This window comes from Scatophagus argus, chromosome 5, assembly GCF_020382885.2.
Source record: "Scatophagus argus isolate fScaArg1 chromosome 5, fScaArg1.pri, whole genome shotgun sequence".
NCBI classification, from domain to species: Eukaryota; Metazoa; Chordata; class Actinopteri; family Scatophagidae; genus Scatophagus; species Scatophagus argus.
Window position 1 is genome coordinate 25,275,166 of NC_058497.1, and position 21,618 is coordinate 25,296,783.

General features: G+C 44.5%; 2 protein-coding genes and 1 pseudogene across 3 annotated transcripts; 2 read left to right on the forward strand and 1 right to left on the reverse strand.

Moving 5' to 3' along the window:
- The first annotated feature begins 2,571 nt into the window (after positions 1-2,571).
- LOC124058677 lies at positions 2,572-12,530 on the forward strand (annotated as a pseudogene).
- A 6-nt stretch (positions 12,531-12,536) lies between these two features.
- LOC124058709 lies at positions 12,537-16,698 on the forward strand. The gene is made up of 4 exons (XM_046388206.1): positions 12,537-12,792; positions 13,279-13,433; positions 14,084-14,489; positions 14,825-16,698. Exons 2-4 carry the CDS (start codon positions 13,286-13,288, stop codon positions 15,741-15,743), a joined length of 1,473 nt encoding a protein of 490 aa, XP_046244162.1. The 5' UTR covers positions 12,537-12,792; positions 13,279-13,285; the 3' UTR covers positions 15,744-16,698.
- On the reverse strand, positions 15,835-21,100 carry dcun1d5 (DCN1, defective in cullin neddylation 1, domain containing 5 (S. cerevisiae)). Of its 2 annotated transcripts, none has more exons than XM_046388303.1 (9): positions 20,967-21,100; positions 19,741-19,783; positions 19,512-19,611; positions 18,785-18,947; positions 18,258-18,349; positions 17,951-18,059; positions 17,661-17,765; positions 17,378-17,480; positions 15,835-16,266 (listed from the first exon to the last, which is right to left on the reverse strand). In XM_046388303.1, exons 3-9 carry the CDS (start codon positions 19,592-19,594, stop codon positions 16,211-16,213), a joined length of 711 nt encoding a protein of 236 aa, XP_046244259.1. In that variant the 5' UTR covers positions 19,595-19,611; positions 19,741-19,783; positions 20,967-21,100; the 3' UTR covers positions 15,835-16,210. The 2 variants fall into 2 exon arrangements, with proteins under 2 accessions (XP_046244259.1, XP_046244260.1); XM_046388304.1 differs by having other exon boundaries at positions 19,741-19,780; positions 20,967-21,054.
- Positions 21,101-21,618: the final 518 nt, after the last annotated feature.

The following is a 21,618-nucleotide window of genomic DNA, read 5'->3' on the forward strand; positions in this document are numbered from 1 at the left end:
AAATAAGATAAGTAAAATAAATATGGTTCTGGAGGTTGTACTACCTCCAGAACCATATTTATTTTACTTACTTAAGTGGAAGTGGTAGTACAAAAAGGACATACTCAGTACATTGTCTTATTTTTCACTGTTTAGTATTTTGAGTCTACATAATTTAATTAATTGTTACTACATTTATATCTATTGTATTTTGCTGTTTAAGTTTCAATGGGAACTATGTAATGTGGCGTACTGTACATGCAGGTATGGTGAGTTATGGTTAAAAGTGGCGGAGTGATATGAAAGGCATTTTTGCGGTGCGCAGTGTTGAGTGTTGGTACGCTTGGCTTCATGGAAAGAAATGATAAAGAGAGTGACTGAATGCTACAGAAGAGGTCGTCTCCGTGCTCTAACTTTACCCACAGCCCTTCGATAGCTTAACGACGTAACAAGTAAGCCAAGAGTTACAAACCTCCAAAAACCCCGTCTTACACTGGTGGCAGCGGGTTTGTTTACTGCTAACCTTTGCAGAGTTTTGGCTTTTGCCGGAGATTAACGAGCCGACTGCCTGCGCGACGACGGCGCCTTTTTTTCCCTCCTCACCGTGAACTGCTCCTGCTTCAAGCTAACGCCAAGCTAGCGACTCAGTCAGTGTGCTGGTGGAATGTAACGGACTGTGGTGGACATTAAGTCTTCAAGATAACAACAAAGCAACACAACAGTGAGTTACAGAGACTGACAAAGTGGATATAACGTTTTCTGCTCTCTTCGTGGGTTTTCCTGCTGCTTCATGTGGGAGTACTGCTGCTGAACTTTTCTACGGAGGGCGGTTGCGTGGTAAAGTTGTTTATGTGTCACTGTGGAAACTTCTACTGCAAAGTGGACTCACCTGGCTCACCCAAGCTAAGACTGTTAAGCTGCACAGGCCCATTCTGAACTTTAACTGTATTTTTATGAGCTGTGCCCTTGCCAGTTCATACAGTGTGCACTGACAATAAAGATGGCAAATCACAATGACCTTTGGAACGAACTGCCCTTTCCTCTGAGCTCCAGCCACGTTATGCCACAGTTTTGTAAAGGGGATTTTCCTCATGTTTTCATGGGCGATGGAAAAGAGGATTTTTCTAAATGGTGCAGACGTTTTGAAGTGGCTGTCGACGCTATGCCTAATTATGATGAAGATAGTTTTGCTAAACTGCTGCCCACACGCCTTGGTGGTGCTGCTTTTAGTCACTGGGATGGCCTACCTGATGCAACTAAATCTGACTACAACCTTGTGAAAGAAAAACTGAAAGCTGTTTTTGGACAGACTGCTTATCTTTCTACATTTCAAAGTTATGTCAATGCACGCACTCGCTTACCTGGAGAGGCCCTTCCAGTTTTTGTTGCTGAAATTAGTCGTCTAGTGGAGGAAGCTTTTCCCACGTATGGACAAAATGCTAAAGATGCTAAAAATGCTAAAAATTCAGACGCTTCATTGCTGGACTTGAGCCATATCTTCAGCTACGTTGTCATGAGCAGGGTGTCAAAACACTGGATTCTGCACTTCAGCTTGCACAACAGATCGAGACAGCTCACCAGGCTAGCAGGGTGTTTTCATCTCCAAACACTCTGCCATCTTTTCCTGAGGCTCCTGCCACTTTTACTGTCCCTCCCTCAACACCTACTCACCTTTCTACGTCCTCTACATCTCTGTGTCCGCTCTGCCACCTCAGACGATCTTCGTAAAATGCAGGAAACACTGGAGACACTCTCAGAAAGGACTGACTGACAGACCTTCAGTAACACTGCCACCTGCTGCTGACTGGCAGCACTGCAGCTCACACTGGCTCTCTGCTCTCACGTCAGACTGACGTTTCTGGATTTGGATTTGAAGGTATGAGGATGTGACGGCTGTCGGTCGGACGAACACCAGCAGCGTCTGTCGGCGTCTGCGGACGAAGAAACAAAGTGTGTTTGATCTCGTGTGGAGCTGAACAGGTGAGACCCCTGACAGGTAACACGACACACCTTTGATGAAGAAACTGTTTGCTGTCACTCGTTATGTTGGGAGCTACATAACAGACTTGTAGATGAGAGCAGTGATGCATTCTGACAACACTGTTGTTTCCTGTTTGTAGGTCTGAATATTCATGAATGAATTCACTAATGAGTCTATGAGATGTGACTTTTGGTCCAAAATGAGCCTTTTCATGTTGAGTTTATTCACATTTCATCTGCACCAGGAAACAAGTCAGAACTTGAGCTGAGCTGACTTCACTGCTGAGAGATGAGGGACAGTCAGAACTGGTCTGAACTTGTTTCTATCTTTGTCTGAAACTTGATCAGCAGCAAAGCATCCTTTTAGTCCTGACCCACAGACTGAATCCAAAGACTTCCAGAGTGTCTGTGAGGAAGCCCAGAGGTTTCTGAAGGGAAACTTTGAACCCTGCAGTCTGGGTTTAACACTCGCCACCGTCTCTGTCAGGAAATGCTAATATGGTTTGTGTTGCTGTGGTGGGACAGGACTATCAGGCCAAGATAAGACAGCAGAGAACTTCAGTCAGGGCTTTCAGCTGGAGTTTCTGCTTCACAAGACAATAAAAATATGATGAACAAAGCAAATATCAAGACTTTCTTATTTCTTTATCGTCATGGAGCCACAGGCACTAAACTCAGGAACTGAACTATAAACCCAAACTTTGTGTTGCACATTCCTGATGATGTTTCCACTGAATCTGAGGGGCTGAGATTACAAGTTGGACAGAAAATCGATCAAAAATGTGGAGTTTGAGTGGATGTAATGAAGACTTGTAGAGGTGGAAGAGGAGAACAAAAACTCCAGAGAACCGAAGCTCCAAAGTGGAAGCTCTTTTCTGTTTTAGAACAAAGATGTGATGATGTTTCAGTCAGATGAATTCATGTCCTCATGTTGACTCCAGTTCCACCCAGTGATGTTAACTGTGTGAATGATGGAGAAGTTGTTGCAGCTACAAGCTTCATGCTGACCATCACTGAGGTTCAGACTTTTCCACCACAGGAACTGAAGGTGGTTCTGCTTTGGTTTCCACTGTTCTCTCCTCACGTTGGGGGCGACTTCCTGCAGCTAAATGTCAGCTCAGCTCAGGATGTGATACTGAATCCAAGTTCATGTACTCTGAGGGGGAACTGAATCCAACAGCCACAACACAGAAAACACAGCAGGACGTCCACCAGCAGGACAGCAGCAGAAATCTTGTAACGTGTGATGGAGACGTTGTTGTCATGAATGTTGGAGCTCTGACAGCATGTTGTTGTGTTTGTGTGAAGGTGTGGGCTCTGCTATGAATCAGTGTGAGGAGACAGAGGAGGGAGTCCCTCCCTCTAAAACCACTCTGTGTGGGGAACATGACAGCCAGACCAAAGCTCAGAGGTGAGATGAGGATCTCTAACTGTCCATGACTCTTCTCCATGTCACAGCTCAGCACTCACATCACTCCACCATCATTATTCACACTCAAAGCTCTGTGTGTGTTGTGTTGAAGCCCCGAGCAGCAGCAGAGACCAGACTGTCCTGAACCTGAACCCAGCTGCGTGTCCATGAAGAGTGACGGGTCCATGATTGCAGAAATAGATTTTAAAGGACGACTTCCTTCAGAGACTCAGTAAGTCAACACAGTCCCAGTTAGCAGGAACTTTCCCATAACTTCCTGTGATCCTGGCTGCTTCAGATTCTTCTTCATTCACTTCATATTTCTTCATATTTACTCAGGAGCTGCATGAGAGCAGGTAGAAACCATCATGGATTTGTTCTGCCCCCCCACATGCTGTCCCTTCACTTTGATTGTTCCTTCTAATCAACTCATCAAGTGAACAAAATAGACGAGGTTGGATTTTATTTTCCAGCAGCTTTTTTCAGTGTCAAAGATTCAGAGCAGTTTGTTGTTCACTCTCACTACAGAGCTGGGCTGAACAATTGAAATCAGCCAATAGCACATCTGGACTGTTGACTCCTTCAGGCTGTTCATTTGAGGTACATGACATCAGGGTCAGTTAGAGTCCACATCAGAAAGCAAAGGGAGGCTTCCAGTGTGTCGTCATCACATTCACACTGAAGTCAAAATGCTGTTTGCTGACGAGCACATTAACTGTCCCCTCAGTCCTGCATGAAGGCTTGCAAATCCTCATGAGACAGAGGAGCGTCCCCTCCTGTCCTGCTGTCCTCCTGCCTTTGTCATGTCTCCCTGGAGAGCTCCTGTTCCCTCCTCTTCCTCTCTCTGACCTTCACTGAGATGCTCACATCTCCAGGAGTCGGCAGAGCTTTGAATGTTTTGTCTCCAGCTTGACCATCAAAGTGAAGGTTTGAGAGGCGCATTAGTTTGTCTGTGTGTTTCTATCAGTGTGGACCAGCAGACAGCAGAATCTCCTGGACCCAGCTGTCTGGGTCGGAGAGGGTCCATGGATCAACCTCGTAACTTCAGAGGTGGACACGACTCTGCTGAAGGAAGGTAAGAGTTTAAAGCAGATGAGTTTGATGTTCTGCAGCTTCTCCTTCTATCAAGTCAGTCCACAAAAAGATCTAAAAGGTCTCAGCTTTCAGACTCCACTGGCTCCAGATTTGTCATTACAAAGTTACTGTAAGGCAGCTGCTCGGTGGTCTCAGTCTGCTGATTCCAGCAAAGCTTTTTCAAACTCATTTTGTTTCCTGTAGCTTTTTCACTTTTCTGTAAGCAGGAGATTTAGTCCACAGAAACACATCAGTTTTCCAGGAAATTTGGGTGAAACTTGTGGTTTGACCAACCAAACACTTTGTCAGCAGGTGACAGTGAGCTGCTTCTTAGACCAACCTGAAGGTGGCCTCATTGATGCCAGAAAACTGGATCAGCTGATCCTTGAAAAGCAACAAGTGTTAGATTTACCTCTACAGGCTGTAATCGTAGATAGAGGCTTGATAGCCCAATTGGAAGAGAGAAATAACCCCTGGATTAATCTTACGTTAAAGATTTGGCAAAAAGTGGTTAAAACAAGCGAAATTCACAACATGCTCAGGCTCTTTAGATGGTGTGCTTATGATACAGAATTTATCCCCAATAGAGGGGATAAAAGATTTAAGTCCTGGATACAGAAAGGCCTTACAACCTACCTTTCATTCACACACAAAAACGCAATACAGAGTTTCCAATACTTGCGAGACAAACATGGCCTAGAACAGGGGGATTTCTTCAGGTACCTTCAGCTGCGACATTATTTCAACCAGAAGTGCAGGCCTACTGACTTCTCAAAAACAGAGTCGGAATTCTTCAGGATTTTAAGGTCGGCCCTCGATTCGGTTCCCTCCAAATCAATCTCAAAATTGTATAATGCTCTGTTTCTGATTAAAAATGAAAATACCTTGTACATTAAGGAAAAATGGGAAAAGGAAGCAGGAATAGAAATTTCGGAGGAGGCGTGGGGGGAAATATGCAGCTTTCAGTGGTCCTCAACTAACTCTATGGAGTGGAGGGAACACTGCTGGAAAAATATAGTAAGATTTTTTAAGACCCCCCACCAGGAAAGATACAATAATGAAGGTTCAATCTGTTGGAGACAGTGTGGGTCAAGGGAGGCAAACCACTCACACATATTCTGGGAATGTCCTAAGCTGAGTTCATATTGGAAGGGTATCTATAAAATATTGTGCACAGTATTCAAAATTTATCTACCCATGGACATAGAGTCACTTTATTTGGGCCATATAGTGTGTTTGAAACAGAGGAGGGATATAAAGCTACTCCAGGCCCTTTTGGCGGCGAGTAAAAAATCAATCACCAGAAGGTGGCGAACTACAACTCCGCCTACCATACACGATTGGTATGGGGTAACCTTAGAAATATTTAAGATGGAAAAATTGACTTACTCTCTGAGGGCTCAAAAAGATAAATTCTACCAAATTTGGCAAAAATGGATTGATTTTGTAACCCCAACGAGAACAGATTTTGTATAACTTTGTATAACACCCGGTTTTAACAACTTTCCCTCTATAGTTGAGAAGAATGTAAAAATGTAAACTCCCTTCAGTTCAATTGTATATAGTTACTGTTTTTTGAAATAAGTGGGTGAATACGGATGAGCAGTGTCATCTTAATTATACGGACTGTAAGGCATTTAAGGACTGAGTCTTGTCACTGGAAAACTGCGACATCTGGATGTTTTCTTTTTCTTTTTTCTTTCTTTCTTTTTAAATTTTCTTTTTATTACATATGTATAGGACTAAAACAAGGAAAATGGGCAGAGTGTGCTATGTAAAATGTCGAAAAGCTGTAAGTTTAATTGTGGTCTTTTTCCAAATAAAAAGATAATTACAAAAAAAAAAAAAGAAAAGCAACAAGTGCTAAAATGTGTGTAATCATCATACGTCATGTTTTCTCCACAGAGTTCAGCAGCAACAGTCAGATGTTCTCGGTGGTCAGTCTGTCCAGCAGAATCCAGCAGACCTGGACTCCATATTCATGGTGTGTAAATGTCCAACAACAACTTTTAGCTCAGCTCCAAATCAAATCAACACAATTTTTATCTTTGTTTTATTCTTTTCCAGCATCTCGAGGAGAACGTTGTGACTTTTGTGAAGAAGGAGCTGAAAAAGTTCCAGAAGCTTCTGAGTCCAGATTACCCAGAAAGCTTAGAGAGGCAGAGTGAGGATGAGGAGGTGTTGGATGGTGAGGATGAAGAGCAGAGGAGCAGCAGCAGAGATGCATTTCTGAAGATCACACTGCACTTCCTGAGGAGAATGAAGCAGGAGGAGCTGGCTGACCGTCTGCACAGCAGTAAGAGGATTTTCCACACTCCACTTTTCTCACATTAACACCAACATCCACTCACTGATTTGTTGTGTTTTCATTCAGGAACTGTTGCTGCAGTTTGTCGACGTCAGCTCCAATCTGAGCTGAAGAAGAAGTATGAGTGTGTGTTTGAGGGGATTGCTAAAGCAGGAAACCCGACCCTCCTGAATCAGATCTACACAGAGCTCTACATCACAGAGGGAGGGACTGCAGAGGTCAATGAAGAACATGAGGTCAGACAGATTGAAACAGCATCCAGGAAAACCACAAGACCAGAAACAACAATCAGACAAGAAGACATCTTTAAAGCCTCACCTGGAAGAGATGGACCAATCAGAACAGTGATGACAAAGGGAGTGGCTGGCATTGGGAAAACAGTCTTAACACAGAAGTTCACTCTGGACTGGGCTGAAGACAAAGCCAACCAGGACGTCCACTTCACATTTCCATTCACTTTCAGAGAGCTGAATGTGCTGAGAGAGAAAAAGTTCAGCTTGGTGGAACTTGTTCATGACTTCTTCACTGAAACCAAAGAAGCAGGAATCTGCAGGTTTGAAGAGTTCCAGGTTGTGTTCATCTTTGACGGTCTGGATGAGTGTCGACTTCCTCTGGACTTCCACAACAATGAGATGCTGACTGATGTCACAGAGTCCACCTCAGTGGATGTGCTGCTGACAAACCTCATCAGGGGGAATCTGCTTCCCTCTGCTCGCCTCTGGATAACCACACGACCTGCAGCAGCCAATCAGATCCCTCCTGAGTGTGTTGACATGGTGACAGAGGTCAGAGGGTTCACTGACCCACAGAAGGAGGAGTACTTCAGGAAGAGATCCAGAGATGAGGAGCAGGCCAGCAGAATCATCTCCCACATCAAGACATCACGAAGCCTCCACATCATGTGCCACATCCCAGTCTTCTGCTGGATCACTGCTACAGTTCTGGAGGATGTGTTGAAGACCAGAGAGAGAGGAAAGCTGCCCAAGACCCTGACTGAGATGTACATCCACTTCCTGGTGGTTCAGTCCAAAGTGAAGAACATCAAGTATGATGGAGGAGCTGGGACAGATCCACAGTGGAGTCCAGACAGCAGGAAGATGATTAAGTCTCTGGGAAAACTGGCTTTTGAGCAGCTGCAGAAAGGAAACCTGATCTTCTATGAATCAGACCTGACAGACTGTGACATCGATATCAGAGCAGCCTCAGTGTACTCAGGAGTGTTCACCCAGATCTTTAAAGAGGAGAGAGGACTGTACCAGGACAAGGTGTTCTGCTTCATCCATCTGAGCGTTCAGGAGTTTCTGGCTGCTCTTCATGTCCACCAGACATTCAACAAATCAGGTGTCAGTGTGATGTCAGGAAAACCATCAACCTCCAGGTTGTCTCAATTGATCAGAAACAAACAAGAACAAACTCATCTGTACCAGAGTGCTGTGGATGAGGCTTTACAGAGTCCAAATGGACACCTGGACTTGTTCCTCCGCTTCCTCCTGGGTCTTTCACTTCAGACCAATCAGACTCTCCTACGAGGTCTGATGAAACACACAGGAAGTGTCTCACAGACCAATCAGGAAACAGTCAGGTACATCAAGAAGAAGATCAGTGAGAATCTGTCTCCAGAGAGGAGCATCAATCTGTTCCACTGTCTGAATGAGCTGAATGATGGTTCTCTGGTGGAGGAGATCCAACAGTCCCTGAGGTCAGGAAGTCTCTCCACAGATGAACTGTCTCCTGCTCAGTGGTCAGCTCTGGTCTTCATCTTACTGTCATCAGAAGAAGATCTGGACGTGTTTGACCTGAAGAAATACTCTGCTTCAGAGGAGGCTCTTCTGAGGCTGCTGCCAGTGGTCAAAGCCTCCAACAAAGCTCTGTAAGTGACCACAGAACTGCAGATTCTGACTGGATCACATGTGACGGGTTGTTCTCAATTAATATGTGTTTTGGTCAAATAAGAGTCGAAAAATGTAGTTGATAGGTTGATCAGTTGAAAAACCTGCAAACTGTTAGAATCACATCAAAGATCAGGACCCAAAGTGCAGACCCTGACACCAGAGTTGAGGTGAACAAAAGGAACTTTAATGAACTTTAATGAAACAGAAGCAGGCAAACAAAAGGCGACTGTGAGTCCTGGTAAAAATGGTCCAAACAAAGAAGATCCAGAAACCATAAGCAACACTGAGACCACCGGAAAACAGAGAACGTAGGGTTTGCCAGGGAACTCAGAGAAACACAGCAAATCCACAACAAACACAAGGACAGCACAGGTGTATATAGGTGATGTAACGAGACACAGGTGAAACTAATCAGGGAGGAGCAAACTGTCAAAAAAGGAGGGAAAACAGACAAAGACAGGAAATGACAAGCTAAACAAGACACAAGAGGAGACAAACTAGAAAATAAAAGTGAAAACTAACTAACTGAAAGTTCAACGTGACATAAACTGTTTCTTCACTTTCGCTGACCCTCCACAGGAGTGAGATGAATTAACTTGTGAAGGGTGACCCATAACTGTTATATACTTTTATATTTTTGTTGTCATTTTATTACTCAATTAACTTCCAGTGTGAGTCATATCAAATATACAATGAAATGTTTTCTTATATGTCCTGTATGTTTTGTTTAGGCTGAGTGGCTGTAATCTGTCAGGGAGAAGCTGTGAAGCTCTGTCCTCAGTTCTCAGCTCCCAGTCCTCTAGTCTGAGAGAGCTGGACCTGAGTAACAACGACCTGCAGGATTCAGGGGTGAAGCTGCTGTCTGCTGGACTGAAGAGTCCAAATTGTCAGCTGGGGACACTCAGGTCAGGATTCAGCTTCTGTTTAACAGATGTCCATGTCAGTTTTTTTGGACATATACATGCTGATGTCACTGATGAGAGCCACCAATCTGTTTGTTTCTTTGTGTGTGTGTGTGTGTTCAGGTTGTCAGGCTGTATGATCACACAGGAAGGCTGTACTTCTCTGGCCTCCGCTCTGAGATCCAACCCCTCCCATCTGAGAGAGCTGGACCTGAGCTACAATCATCCAGGAGACTCAGGAGTGGAGCTGCTGTCTGCTGGACTGGAGGATCCACACTGGAGACTGGACACTCTCAGGTATGAACAGACAACAAGAGCTCACACACAGTTTGTCTGTCACAGTGACAAGCTGAGGACTGTTGGTTCACAGTGTGGACCAGCAGTACTGCTGATAACAGTGAAGACAGTAACTGATGTGCTGAGAGTCCCTGTCCCCACTGAGACTGACCTCCTAACTAATATCACACCAGGATCTGCTGTCCATCATTTACTGACCACCACACACACTCTGTGACAAATACAGTCAAAAAGGATTTACGAATGAAATAATATAAAGTGTTGATGAACCATCATGCAGAATCCTCAAGAGGTTCAAAGTTCAGTCTTGACAATCCGTGTACCTTCGTTTCAGTAGATTTCCTGTTGTGAAACAAAAATTGCCAAATGAAAAAGATTTATTTTGTTTGTATAAAATCTCTTCTTTCCATCACTGGTGACATAAAACAAAGCAGATAATCAGAGTTCAGTCAGGTTCTGCAACAAGGACTCTGACTGCATCCCAGCAGCTGGAGGCTGTTGATCTAAATACACAACAGTGAACATGCATATCAGGAAGTGGATCTGCTCTCCTCCAGTAGTTCATTGAAGACCTGATGTGAGTTATGAAGGAGATGATGCACAGGCAGACATGGAGCTCACACAGTGTTGCCTGTGCTGCTCTTTGGGCCACACAAATGGATGGAGAGGCCACGAAGCAGAAGCTGACCATCTCTAAGGTTCTTCCAGCACATCAGAAGGCTCTGAAGGTTCTGCCTGATGTCCTCACAGTCAAATCTGTCCTTCAGTGTCTTCACTGCTGTGTCTCAGCATTTCTTTTCCACTGGAAAGATGACTAAAGGCGAGCGCAGACCAGCTGGAGACTGACGGCGCTCAGTGGCTTTGGTGTTTCAGTGTGGACTCTGGAAGCTCCTGACAGGCCAGATCAAACTTTCTTCAATTGCTGATCAATCAGGAAACGAATCAAACGTGAGCTCGAACTGAAGGTCAAAGAACAATCGATCTATCAGAAAAACACATATTTAGCAGGTTTGTGTGCATCATGAATCACACAGTTTGGGAGCTTCATCACATGTGAGTCACAGTCAGAAAAGTGGACGTCAGCTGGTTTCTTCTTCTCTTGTTGTTTTCTTCTGAATGTTTGATGTCAAGTTGAACTGAGTCTGTGTATGAAATGTGTTTTCTAAATGCAGCTGTTTTGTCTTCATGGTGGATCTGAGTGAAGGTTGATGAAGATCATTGATGAGGAAGCTTCTGAAGGTTCATTCTGACTTTGTTTCTTCCTCCAGGGTGGAACATGGTGGACAGCAGTGGCTGAAACCTGGTCTGAGGAAGTGTAAGTGTGTGTTGACTTTGATTGATGAAAACAAGGCAGCACATGTTAAAGTAGTTTCAGTCTAAAGCTTGTGTATCTGCATTCAGCTCTCAGTTTGATAGAAAATCCAACAAGATGAGTCACTGTGAAGTTTTGATCTAATGAACAGTCAGTCTGTTAATGAAGCAACAAATGAAGCCATCAGGTGTGTTAGATGATAAACTGCTGCTGTATTGTGTCTTGTTCTCTCCATCAGATGCCTGTGAACTCACAGTGGACACAAACACAGTAAACACAAACCTCAAACTGTCTGACAACAACAGGAAGGTGACATTTGTGATGAAGAAGCAGCCTCATCCTGATCATCCAGAGAGGTTTGACTGCAGGCATCAGCTGCTGTGTAGAACTGGTCTGACTGGTCGCTGCTATTGGGAGGTTGAGTGGAGTGGAGAAGTTTTTATATCAGTGACTTACAGAGGAATCAGAAGGAAAGGAAAGACTGCTGACTGTGTGTTTGGATGGAATAATCAGTCCTGGAGTCTGGAGTGCTCTGATGTTGGTGGTTTCTCTGTCAGGCACAATAAGAGAAGAACAGACCTCCCCTCCTCCTCCTCCTCCTCCTCCTCCTCCTCCTCCTCCTCCTCCGTCTCTCACAGAGTTGCAGTGTATGTGGACTGTCCTGATGGCACTCTGTCCTTCTACAGAGTCTCCTCTGACACACTGATCCACCTCCACACCTTCAACACCACATTCACTCAACCTCTTTATGCTGGATTTTGGCTCTGGTTTGGTTCCTCAGTGTCTCTGTGTTCAGTGTAGGAGGGAGAGTCTCCTCCTGTTAGAGAAACACACACACACCTACAATCTGAACTGATTTCTCACATAAATAAGCGTGTTTATCCAATAAAATCAGGTTCCAGACTCTCACATCATCTAAAGATTTTTTCCTGATCACTTTGATATTAATGTTGATGTTATTGGTGTGTAATTGATCCTGGGAAGGTTGAAAGCTGCCAGAAATCCTTCAGAGTCATTTCCACAGTAAATCTGTGTATATGAATGGATGGAGGTGAGTGTCAGTGTTCCAGGGATATAAGAAACATGTTGATGAGACATTCTGACACTTCTGTCAAAAATCAACTCATATTGTAAAACATCAAAATGTTCATTTTCATGCATTTTGTCTTTTTTGTCGAGTCTGTTTACTCCTGGGCCTGCAGGAGGATGTGAGCATCATGTGCTCGGATGGAAACAAGGCTGATGGTTTTTGCAGTCCCTGTTGGTCCCCAGCAGGGTGCAGGAATACTTTGGATTACTGAGTGTTGCTTTAGCAGCAGCGTTTTCATGCGACTCGTCCCAGGCTTCACTTCACTTTTATCCCCAAGTTTACGAGCTGAAGTGGTTGGAAACTGCTGTGGCAGAGAAAGCGGGAGGCTTAAAAAAACGATGCCACTGCCTCTGTGATGCTATTAATCTTTAACACCATGAGAGGAGAAGACATCCACAGTGTCATGTGACAAACTGCACTTTACACTCTGCCGGAGGACACCGGGACACCGACACGTCCATCAGACGCCGTGTGAGACCACATTACAGAAGCGGTCCCGGACTCAGACTGGACCCGGACTGCCCCGGAGGAGAGACGCCACAGCTGAGTGAGTGACTTCACCACAGATCACACGTCCAGTCGTAAAGCTGCACCGTTAAGGGTTGGTTTGTCTGTGAGCTGACTCACAGACGACAATGAAACTGACGGATGTTTTCCAGCATGTTGAACCTCCCCGGGCTGCCGACGTGCACGCGGTCCGTACGTTCAGTGTGAGGATGACTGTGAAACTGCTCAAGTGAAAGTGAATCTGAACATCTGTTTGAGGAGAGATGCTCTCTCTTCCTGCGGTTACAGATCTGACAGGAGGGTTTGTTTTCACTGTCCTACCTGCTCAGGTTGATGTGCGCAGAGTCTGCGTGCTGCTTTTAAATCTTTAATAAAATATGGATTAGTTCAGGTTTAAACATGTCTTCTCCTTGTTTACCTGCAGCTCTCTCTCTCTCTCTCTCTCTCTCTCTCTCTCTCTCTCTCTCTCTCGTCGTTTACTGCACTTGAACCATAAAAACACATCTGACTCTTATATCCTGTGCAGGTTCAAAATGTTAACCAGGTGGTTAACTTTCACAGCTTTTCTGGCAGGCTCAGCGAGTCCAGGAAGAGCAGCTGTCACCGTCGCTCCGGCCTGCAGGGTCGAAGGTCATCCGGAGGCACAGCTGACATTAAACTGTGGAGACGGCACGAACGCAGGTCAGTGAAGGGGACACATTCAGCATCAGAAGCACGAACAGCACTGGGATGAGTAATCTGTCAGCACATTATGTTTACTTACTCAAATCTGACTTGTGGGTACTTTGTGCAACACTGAGTGAGTGTGTGTGGTGTGTTAGTTTGTAATTAGAGAGTGATTTCAGACACAAACCAAATCAAAATGCACTAGTTGATCTCTCAACACTTCACTGATCGGTCTGAAGGAGCTTTGGGTCCTACTTAAATCTGTGGCTCACAGAGATAGTTTCATTGTTTTAAAAAGGTTAAATAATTTCCTGAAACTGCTGGACTCAAAAATGTTACCAAAAGTTACTGAGACAGAAGGAAAATATGCATTTTTTTAGGGACTATTTTCAGTGGCGGATGAATCCACATCTGGTGCAACGTGTGACTGTGCAATAAAAAAGGAACAACAGTGTGGCTCGCTGATGGGTTTTGTATTGTTTAAATTTGAATATCAAATATATTTAACGTAATTAAATATAGTTGATATAATATAGTGGAGCTTTGATATGCACATGAAGCTCGTTACTCAGGACTTTCAGTGTTTCTGCATGGCTGTCACACATCAGTGAATACATGAGGCTCTGTGACTTCTCACCTGTGGCTCCTCCTCCTTACATGTGTAGGTGTGGTCCAGTACTGGCACACCCCCTTTGGAGATCTGCACAGGCCTGGTTTCCACAGTAAACTGGACCCTGTCTTCATGCATCAGGACGGAAGCCTGGTGGTCCCCAACGCCAGCGTTCTCCATGGCGGCTGGTACTACTGCCTCCTGCAGCACACAGAGGGAACTGCACTGTGGCCCTACAAGCTCCACATCAGTCCCGATACTCAGAAGAACCAAGAACACGGCCAACATGAGCGCCGCAGCAGCTGTGATGCGTTCAGGTGCAGGAGGGATGTTGGGTCTGAGGCGGAGCGACAGGCAGCCGTTTCAGACGGGCAGTTTGCAGGAGCCGTGACAGCATCAGTGCTGCTGACGTTTGTGCTGGGCTTCAGTGCTGGGGCTTTGGCCAGGACTCAGGTTCTCAGGTGCGTTCAGGTCCTCCCATTTCAGCCTTTATTGACGCTGGGATCAGATGTCCAAATCTGACATTTCTGTTCAGTTACTTTTTTGTTGGTAATTGCTCTGAAGAGGACGTTCTATTAATGGACGGAGCCTTTCTATGTATTTTGGATAATGTTATCACAAATGATCCACAGAGGGACAAATTGAAGTTTAACTGCTCAAAATCTTTTCACATTTGAACTTAGCAGAAAAATCTGTACATTAATAAAACAATTTGCATCTAAAGTATCTCAGTTTAAAATCTTCACCATGAGAAGACGGCGTGTTAATGTAATGACTCCCACCACGTTTCTCTCAGGTGTTTAGGTGCAGTCACTAAGAGGCTGCAGTCACCACGGAGACGACGACAAACCGACACACCTGACCATGACCCCGAGGTCACCATGACAAACCTGCCCTCCATGTACAACAACCAGGTCTTTGAGGCGGCGCAAACCGAGTCGCCGATTTCGTCGACGGCCTCGTCTCCACCCGCCAAACCTCAGAGAAGCTTCCGGACCAAACGACACGAGGAGCAGGAGGCCGCTGCTTATCTGGAGGGATGCAACTACATGGAAGAAGAGGAGGGAAGGATGGAGGAAGAGGAGGAGAAGGTGGAACGAAGGAGTCTGGAGGACAGCAGTCAAGCATGTGATGGGGAGACGGCGGAGGACGAGGCAGAAAGAAAGTTCTACCTGTTAGAAGACGAAGGGAGTCAAAGTGAAACAGATGAGGACAAGTTCAGCGAGGGAGGAGGGGACAAGGAAGAAACGAAGGCAGATGAAGAGGAGAGTAAGAGCGAAGAGGGAGGGGAGGGGAGGAGAAAAAGAGAGGAGGAGGAGGAGGAAGATGATAAAGAGAAAGAAGGAGACGATGGAGAAAATATGAGGAGAGAAGAAGACGCAGAGACAGACACCTGCAGCAAAGACGATGAGATGGACGGTAAGAAACAGGAGGACACAATGGAAAGAGGAGGAGACCTCCCAGCAGCGTCCTCCCTGCCCCGCCCACGTCGTCGCAGCCGCGTCATTCGCCTGTACCAGTATGACGACGAGGGACAGCGATACTGCCACCTCCCCGACCCCGTCCCAGACGAGCCAGGCCCCGCCCCCAGGCTTAAACATCGCTCCGTCTCTCTGACACGCCTCAACGCCATCATGGACACCGCCTCGGGTGGTCCACTGAACAGCAGGGAGGCGGCGGGGGAGGAGAGGCTCCACTTCCACATGGACATATGACAGACAGGAAGTGCAGGCTTCCTTTGGTGAATTACAAACTACTGCGAGACACCGAGCGAGAGGCTGTGCCAGTCATTCAGAAGCAGCCTGCCACACTTCCATTTCCTCTTTATTAATGTGAAAACATCTACAAACAAGACACAAAATGGGAAAAAAATAATTATCAAGAAAACAGAAATTCCACAGCACTCAGTTCATTTTTTCTGAAAACTTTTTCTTTTCTCCAAATTAAGGCTATAAAAAGTCGGTGTGTTGAGCACAGCTGGGACGATCTCTGGGGGGACGCGGGTGATGTCCACAGGGACGATTCAGGAGCCTGTGAGCGTGTGTGTTAGCTGTTGGAGTCCATCAAAATGTTGACTTGGCTTTGAGTTTCGTCTTCCTCGGAGACGACAGAGATCCCTCCTGTGTTTGTGGTTTTTGTTTTCTCTCCCTCTTTCTCCTTTCTGGTGTTGTGATGCTGTCTGCTACGATGCCGACCAAGTTTTTAGCCATTCCACAAACTCGTCTAGCAGCACCGGCCCTGAGGACAGCAAGGACACAAATAATATTAATATAACACAGGAGTGATTGGAAATGTCATGATCACACAAGTCACGAAATCCTACGCAGGAACCTCAGGAACCCGATCCTTCGAACAGTTTGTACTGATGATACGTTTATCTGCAGCTGTGCAGGTTTAAACACATTTAACAGCAAAAGAAAAAAAAACTGCACAAGATTCAAATGTTGATTTAGAATTTGAATGTAAATGAGGCCTCAAACTCCAGTGAAAACTGAAGAAATCCTGATGAGCAAAACGTCAAAATAAATAAATATTTTACCATAACGAGTCATCGGTGGTACATGATCACTTTTGTTAGAAATGCTTTGTTCTGGACTGTCACATCTCTGTAATATAAAAATGAGCTTCTTCCATTTACAATAAAAACACTTGTTTGTTCAGACAGCTCTTGAAAACAGCATAAACTGGTCTCTAATGTGGATCAGCGTTCCCACGTCGACAGATTTTGTTTGAGAAAGTTGAGACAAATTATTAGCAAAAGTTTTGGCATTTATATAAGTGACTACCTTGGTAATTTATTCTTATTTTAGCACTTCAGTCTGTCTCTCAATTATTTCTTAAAAAGGCAGTGATGACCTTTGAGGGAGTGAAGCAGGGTCTAAATGGGGGATGCTGTCATATTAGCTGGGCTGCATGACCCAGGATCATATAACCTTTGCTCTGCTCAGTGAGAGCACACAGCAGATCTCCTCTCTGTCCACCACCACAACTCAACAACACACGAGGAGCCACAAAGCTGGATTTATACTTGATGCAAAGGGTTAAAGGGAGGAATCTGAGAGGTGACTGCAGCGAGCAGGAGGTCTGCAGGCAGGATGACTTTGCTAGATGTTACTAAAACAGGAGACAATAAGTGATAAGTGAGCCTTCTCTCAACCCGCTGCATGTCAGCTTCACTGCCTACAATCATGGCCGCCTCAGAAGCTTGACACAAAAGCAGCCCACGCTGACCAATCACAGCTCTAGTGTCAGCTATAGGTCGGCACAACATCCACTCTTCATTCAGAAGTAGAAATCCAGCTCAAGTCTCCAAGCCTGTCGCATCACAGAAAGCTGCTCATATACTCACAAGCTCCGTCTTCGTCGTAGTTACTGAGGTCTGTGTTGATGGTTCTGCTGAACTCCAGAACGTTATACCACTGGTCCTTATTCATGCCCTTGTATTTGGACTGCTGTGGGAGAGACGAATGGGAGACAGGAAGTGACAGCGAGGGGGTGAGGATGAAACATGGATGGGCACATTTACACACTTGCTTTGCTGGTAGCTGAATAATTTTTTCCCTCTGAGACAAACTGAAGTCCTTGTACATGCTTTCATATCCATGCAAACACATGAGAGCAAAGTGTTTTACCTCCAGGAACTGGTGGAAGACTGGGAAAAGAGGCCAAGTTCTCCCCAGCAGCAAGGCCAGCATGGACTTAGCTGTGTCCATGTCCAAAGTCCTCTGGTCCTTATCCTGATGACAGGACAAAAGCAGCAGTGAGTGGGAGGTGCTGGGACCACTTCAGGCTCTGCTTTGAACCCACGGACGCCTGCTTTTGGTCCCTCAGGTAATATTTAACCTGACTGTTAGAAAACAAGGCTGCACACTCAGGAGGAGTTTGTTACTCTAAAAACAGAAAAACAAGACAGCAAACTCACTCTGGCGAAGTCAAAGGCGTATCTGTAGATGTTTTTGAAGACCGCAGAGTCGTTGACCTGATTGCGCAGGTAATCCAGTTTGCTCTGTAACCTCTCTGTGCAGTCACACCTGTGAAGAACAACACGTCACACAAACACACGCAGCTTTTCTCTGTTGTCTGCTGACAGTAAGACAGCGAGGCGAGACGTCCGAGTCTCAACAGTACACAAACACAGCTTTCACCTGCAGTATGTGGCTGATGATATCAATGCACACGTCCATTGTTAGCAACAGAACAGTGAAAGCTATAGTGAAAAGTTTTCTTACTGTAGTACTGTCATTCCCCTGAGCCACTCGTCCTTTGTGAAGAAGCCCATGTTTGCTGCTTCGAGATGCCAGGCTAAAACTAACATGATAATCTGCAAGGAAGAGAGCATCGATAAATGTAATCTTCACCACTGATGCATATGAAGAGGATCATCTCACTGTGTGTCAGAGGAGGAAGAACACTCAGATACCACAGTGCAGCAATAAGGCGGTTTAACTACTTTATGTAGTTAATCTGCTGGGCAGCTTGTGAATTTCCCTTCAGGGATGAATCATGCATTATCTGAATCCATGACTTTAGATCATAATTTACTTGTTGATTATATTTGAAATAATTAAACTAAATCAGCAAAGTAATGAAAGACTTGCTCATATTGTTACTTTCTCACTCTCTCCTAAGAATCCAGCTTCTCTGTGAGGAAAGTCGCTGTGGCAGCTGATCTGCTCCCTGAGGTTCGAGGGATTTTAATGCCAAGTTACCGCTCAGCTAAGTGTAAACCCGACACATGCAGGATAAAGAGACTCACATTCTCCGGTTCCACTCCAATGTCTTCACAAAACTTCTCCATGGCCTCCGGGCCGACCACCTTGTCGGGGCCGGCGTACTCGTGGAACCAGGCCAGGCACTTCTTGTTGGAGAAGAGCTTCTCAGAGATGGGCCGGGCACCACGGATCTGAGGTCGAGTGAAACTACAACACAGACCGAAGGTTTATGCTCAGGATCACAGGTTTAAAATACTAACATTGTGTGAAAGGTGCTCAAAACGATGCAGTGTGCTGTGCTGCTGAATTCTCAGGAGGTGCTTCTGATTCTATTTTGTCCTCCCAGTTTAAAGCCACTGCATCCAGGACAGGCTTAAGGCACCGAATGAACCTGCAAGTTTGATGATTCTCTGCAACAGTCGTCCTCCTGTGCACTGAAGCAACGCTGATTAAGAGGACAAGTATGTGCTGAGTGCCAGTAAGAAAGGAATATAACTATGAAAACACACACACACACACACACACTATGCCTACTGCCAGATGAAAGACAACCCTGCCAGTCCTTTTCCTGGCTCTACTGCAGGGTTCAGTCAGGCCGTCCTCCCCCACCAAGAGCCTCATTAGTGTAACCAGCTACTCATTAGAGGTTGAACCAACATGCTACAAAAACACACCGAGGACCCAAACTCAGCAATGAACTACAAACCTGCACTGCTGACAGATGACCAGAGAGGACAGACATACAAAGTTATAGTGTGAGTGTCTGTTTACCTTGTGATTTTACACTTGTGTTCATTATCATCAGCATCAGGGAGCTTCCTCTTCTTCTTCACAGGCATCACTGAACCTTTCATGGGCTTCACTAGCTGGGCTACGCAAAGGAAGAGATTTTTTAAGTCACATGTTGGTGGGAAGTAGTGGAATGACACACCCACACACACACCTATAGAAGACAATACACAGGAATAATTGATAATCTATGTCAGGATGTGAGTCATACCTGTGTACTTCTGGCTGCCTTGTCCATTCAAATCTAAGAGCTTCTGGAGGAAAAGAAATCAACATCTCAACATTTTGATAACATTTCAAGACTGAGATATTGTACTACAGTTTAAGTTTATTTAAAAATTAACACAACTGCTTACAAGTTTATCCAGCATAGCTCAGACTGTATTGACATCCGCCAAACAGCCTCAACTGTTCGTACATAATAAACACTATGGAGATATCATTAGAACTCAAAACAATGTCAAACATACACATGCTGGACATCACTTATTTTTCATAATCATTAAATCCTAAAAAAAAAAGGTCTGGTCACAAGTGAGTACCGAGCAGCATTTGGACTAAACGTTGAGAGTTGGCTCAGCTGTATTCAGTAGTTTTGGTGGGCAAAGTTTGTCAGAATAAAAAGGCCCAATTTGCAAACGTTACAACAATTGGGAAAACAATTTAGTTCTGACAAAGATGTAAATGTAACAGCTTTAAACCAACGTTTAATGCACATATTATATAAGATTAGGGAAAACTGGGTTAGTGTTCCCTTTAATTTTTGAGCAGTGTGTAACGATAACATCTGTGACGCTTTGAACCATTTTTTAACGTAAATGACGGTACACGACCACTGCGTGACTGCTGCGTTTAAAGGCTGTAGTACATGAGAAGGATTACATTTATGTGCGAATAAAATAATGTTTTTGACCCACTGAAGCAATATTTACTTTCAGGTAAAACCGGTAAAGAGTAAAAGGCTGAGATTTGTCTGGGGAAATCAACAAGTTCATCAAATTTATTGAGTGAATATAACACCCTGACGGCGGTTTCAATGTAAGTTATCATTTAAACGACTTTGGGATTCTTCCCTATGCTAGCTGAACATGGCTAACAAGGATGACTAATACTACAAATCGTGACTAGACTTCGCATCTGAATGTCAATTAGACTTCGCAGAGACACAAACTACAATATAAAACATGTATTTTGTTAATTTTTACATTCTTCTGGACAGCCAGGATTCGCTGCTTGGAGACCTCTTTTGTTTGCTAGCTAGCGGAGCACCGCTCGTGTCGGTGTCAGAACCACTCGGCTAACGTTAGCTAGTTTGTCAACAACAACGTCATAGGTTCTTCAAATTCAGTCGAACCCAATGAAAACAAAGTACACGCGAGTTGTTTGTTTACACCATCAAAAACGAATAACGTCCTTTAAATACTTCCAGTCACTTACTTTCTACAGTTTGTAGCTGCCTGACAAGTCAGTTCTCTTGCTTCGCCGGGATTTCGACTGTCGCCGGCGCTTCCGGGGAGTGGACGATACTACCGCTTTATGGGGGTGTAAGGCGAAATAAAGATTTTCATGTCTGGGAAATCGTTTGCATAAACGACTTTTAGGAGGATAATTTAAAAAAAGGAGAATTTTTAAATTCCTATTCAAAGAATCATGCGTTTATTTTAGCCAACAGTGAGCAACCCAAGAAAAAACGTAAGGATAAAGTATACCCTACCGGACTGAAAAGGTGAAAAGGGCTTCTTTTTAAAGGAACAATTCTTTATTTTTGGCACTCACATGGAGATCTCACAATTTACCCTGTGCACACTTTTTACTGCAGGTTGTAATCTCTTATCACTGTCACGAATCCATGTACTTTTATGTTTTGGGATTATATGGTGCTAATATATTTTTTCACTGCCGAGCCACAACAATCTAGAACACCTCAACTTTTATGCATCTCTTAACAGTCTCTAATCGAAAAGCATATAAACTACAACTCTTCTCACTGTGAAGTTCATTTTATGTTTATCAACAGCTTATTTCGGTATTTACCTAATTATTATTTTATTATAATTATATTATTATAATTATTTTTTATTTGTTGGTA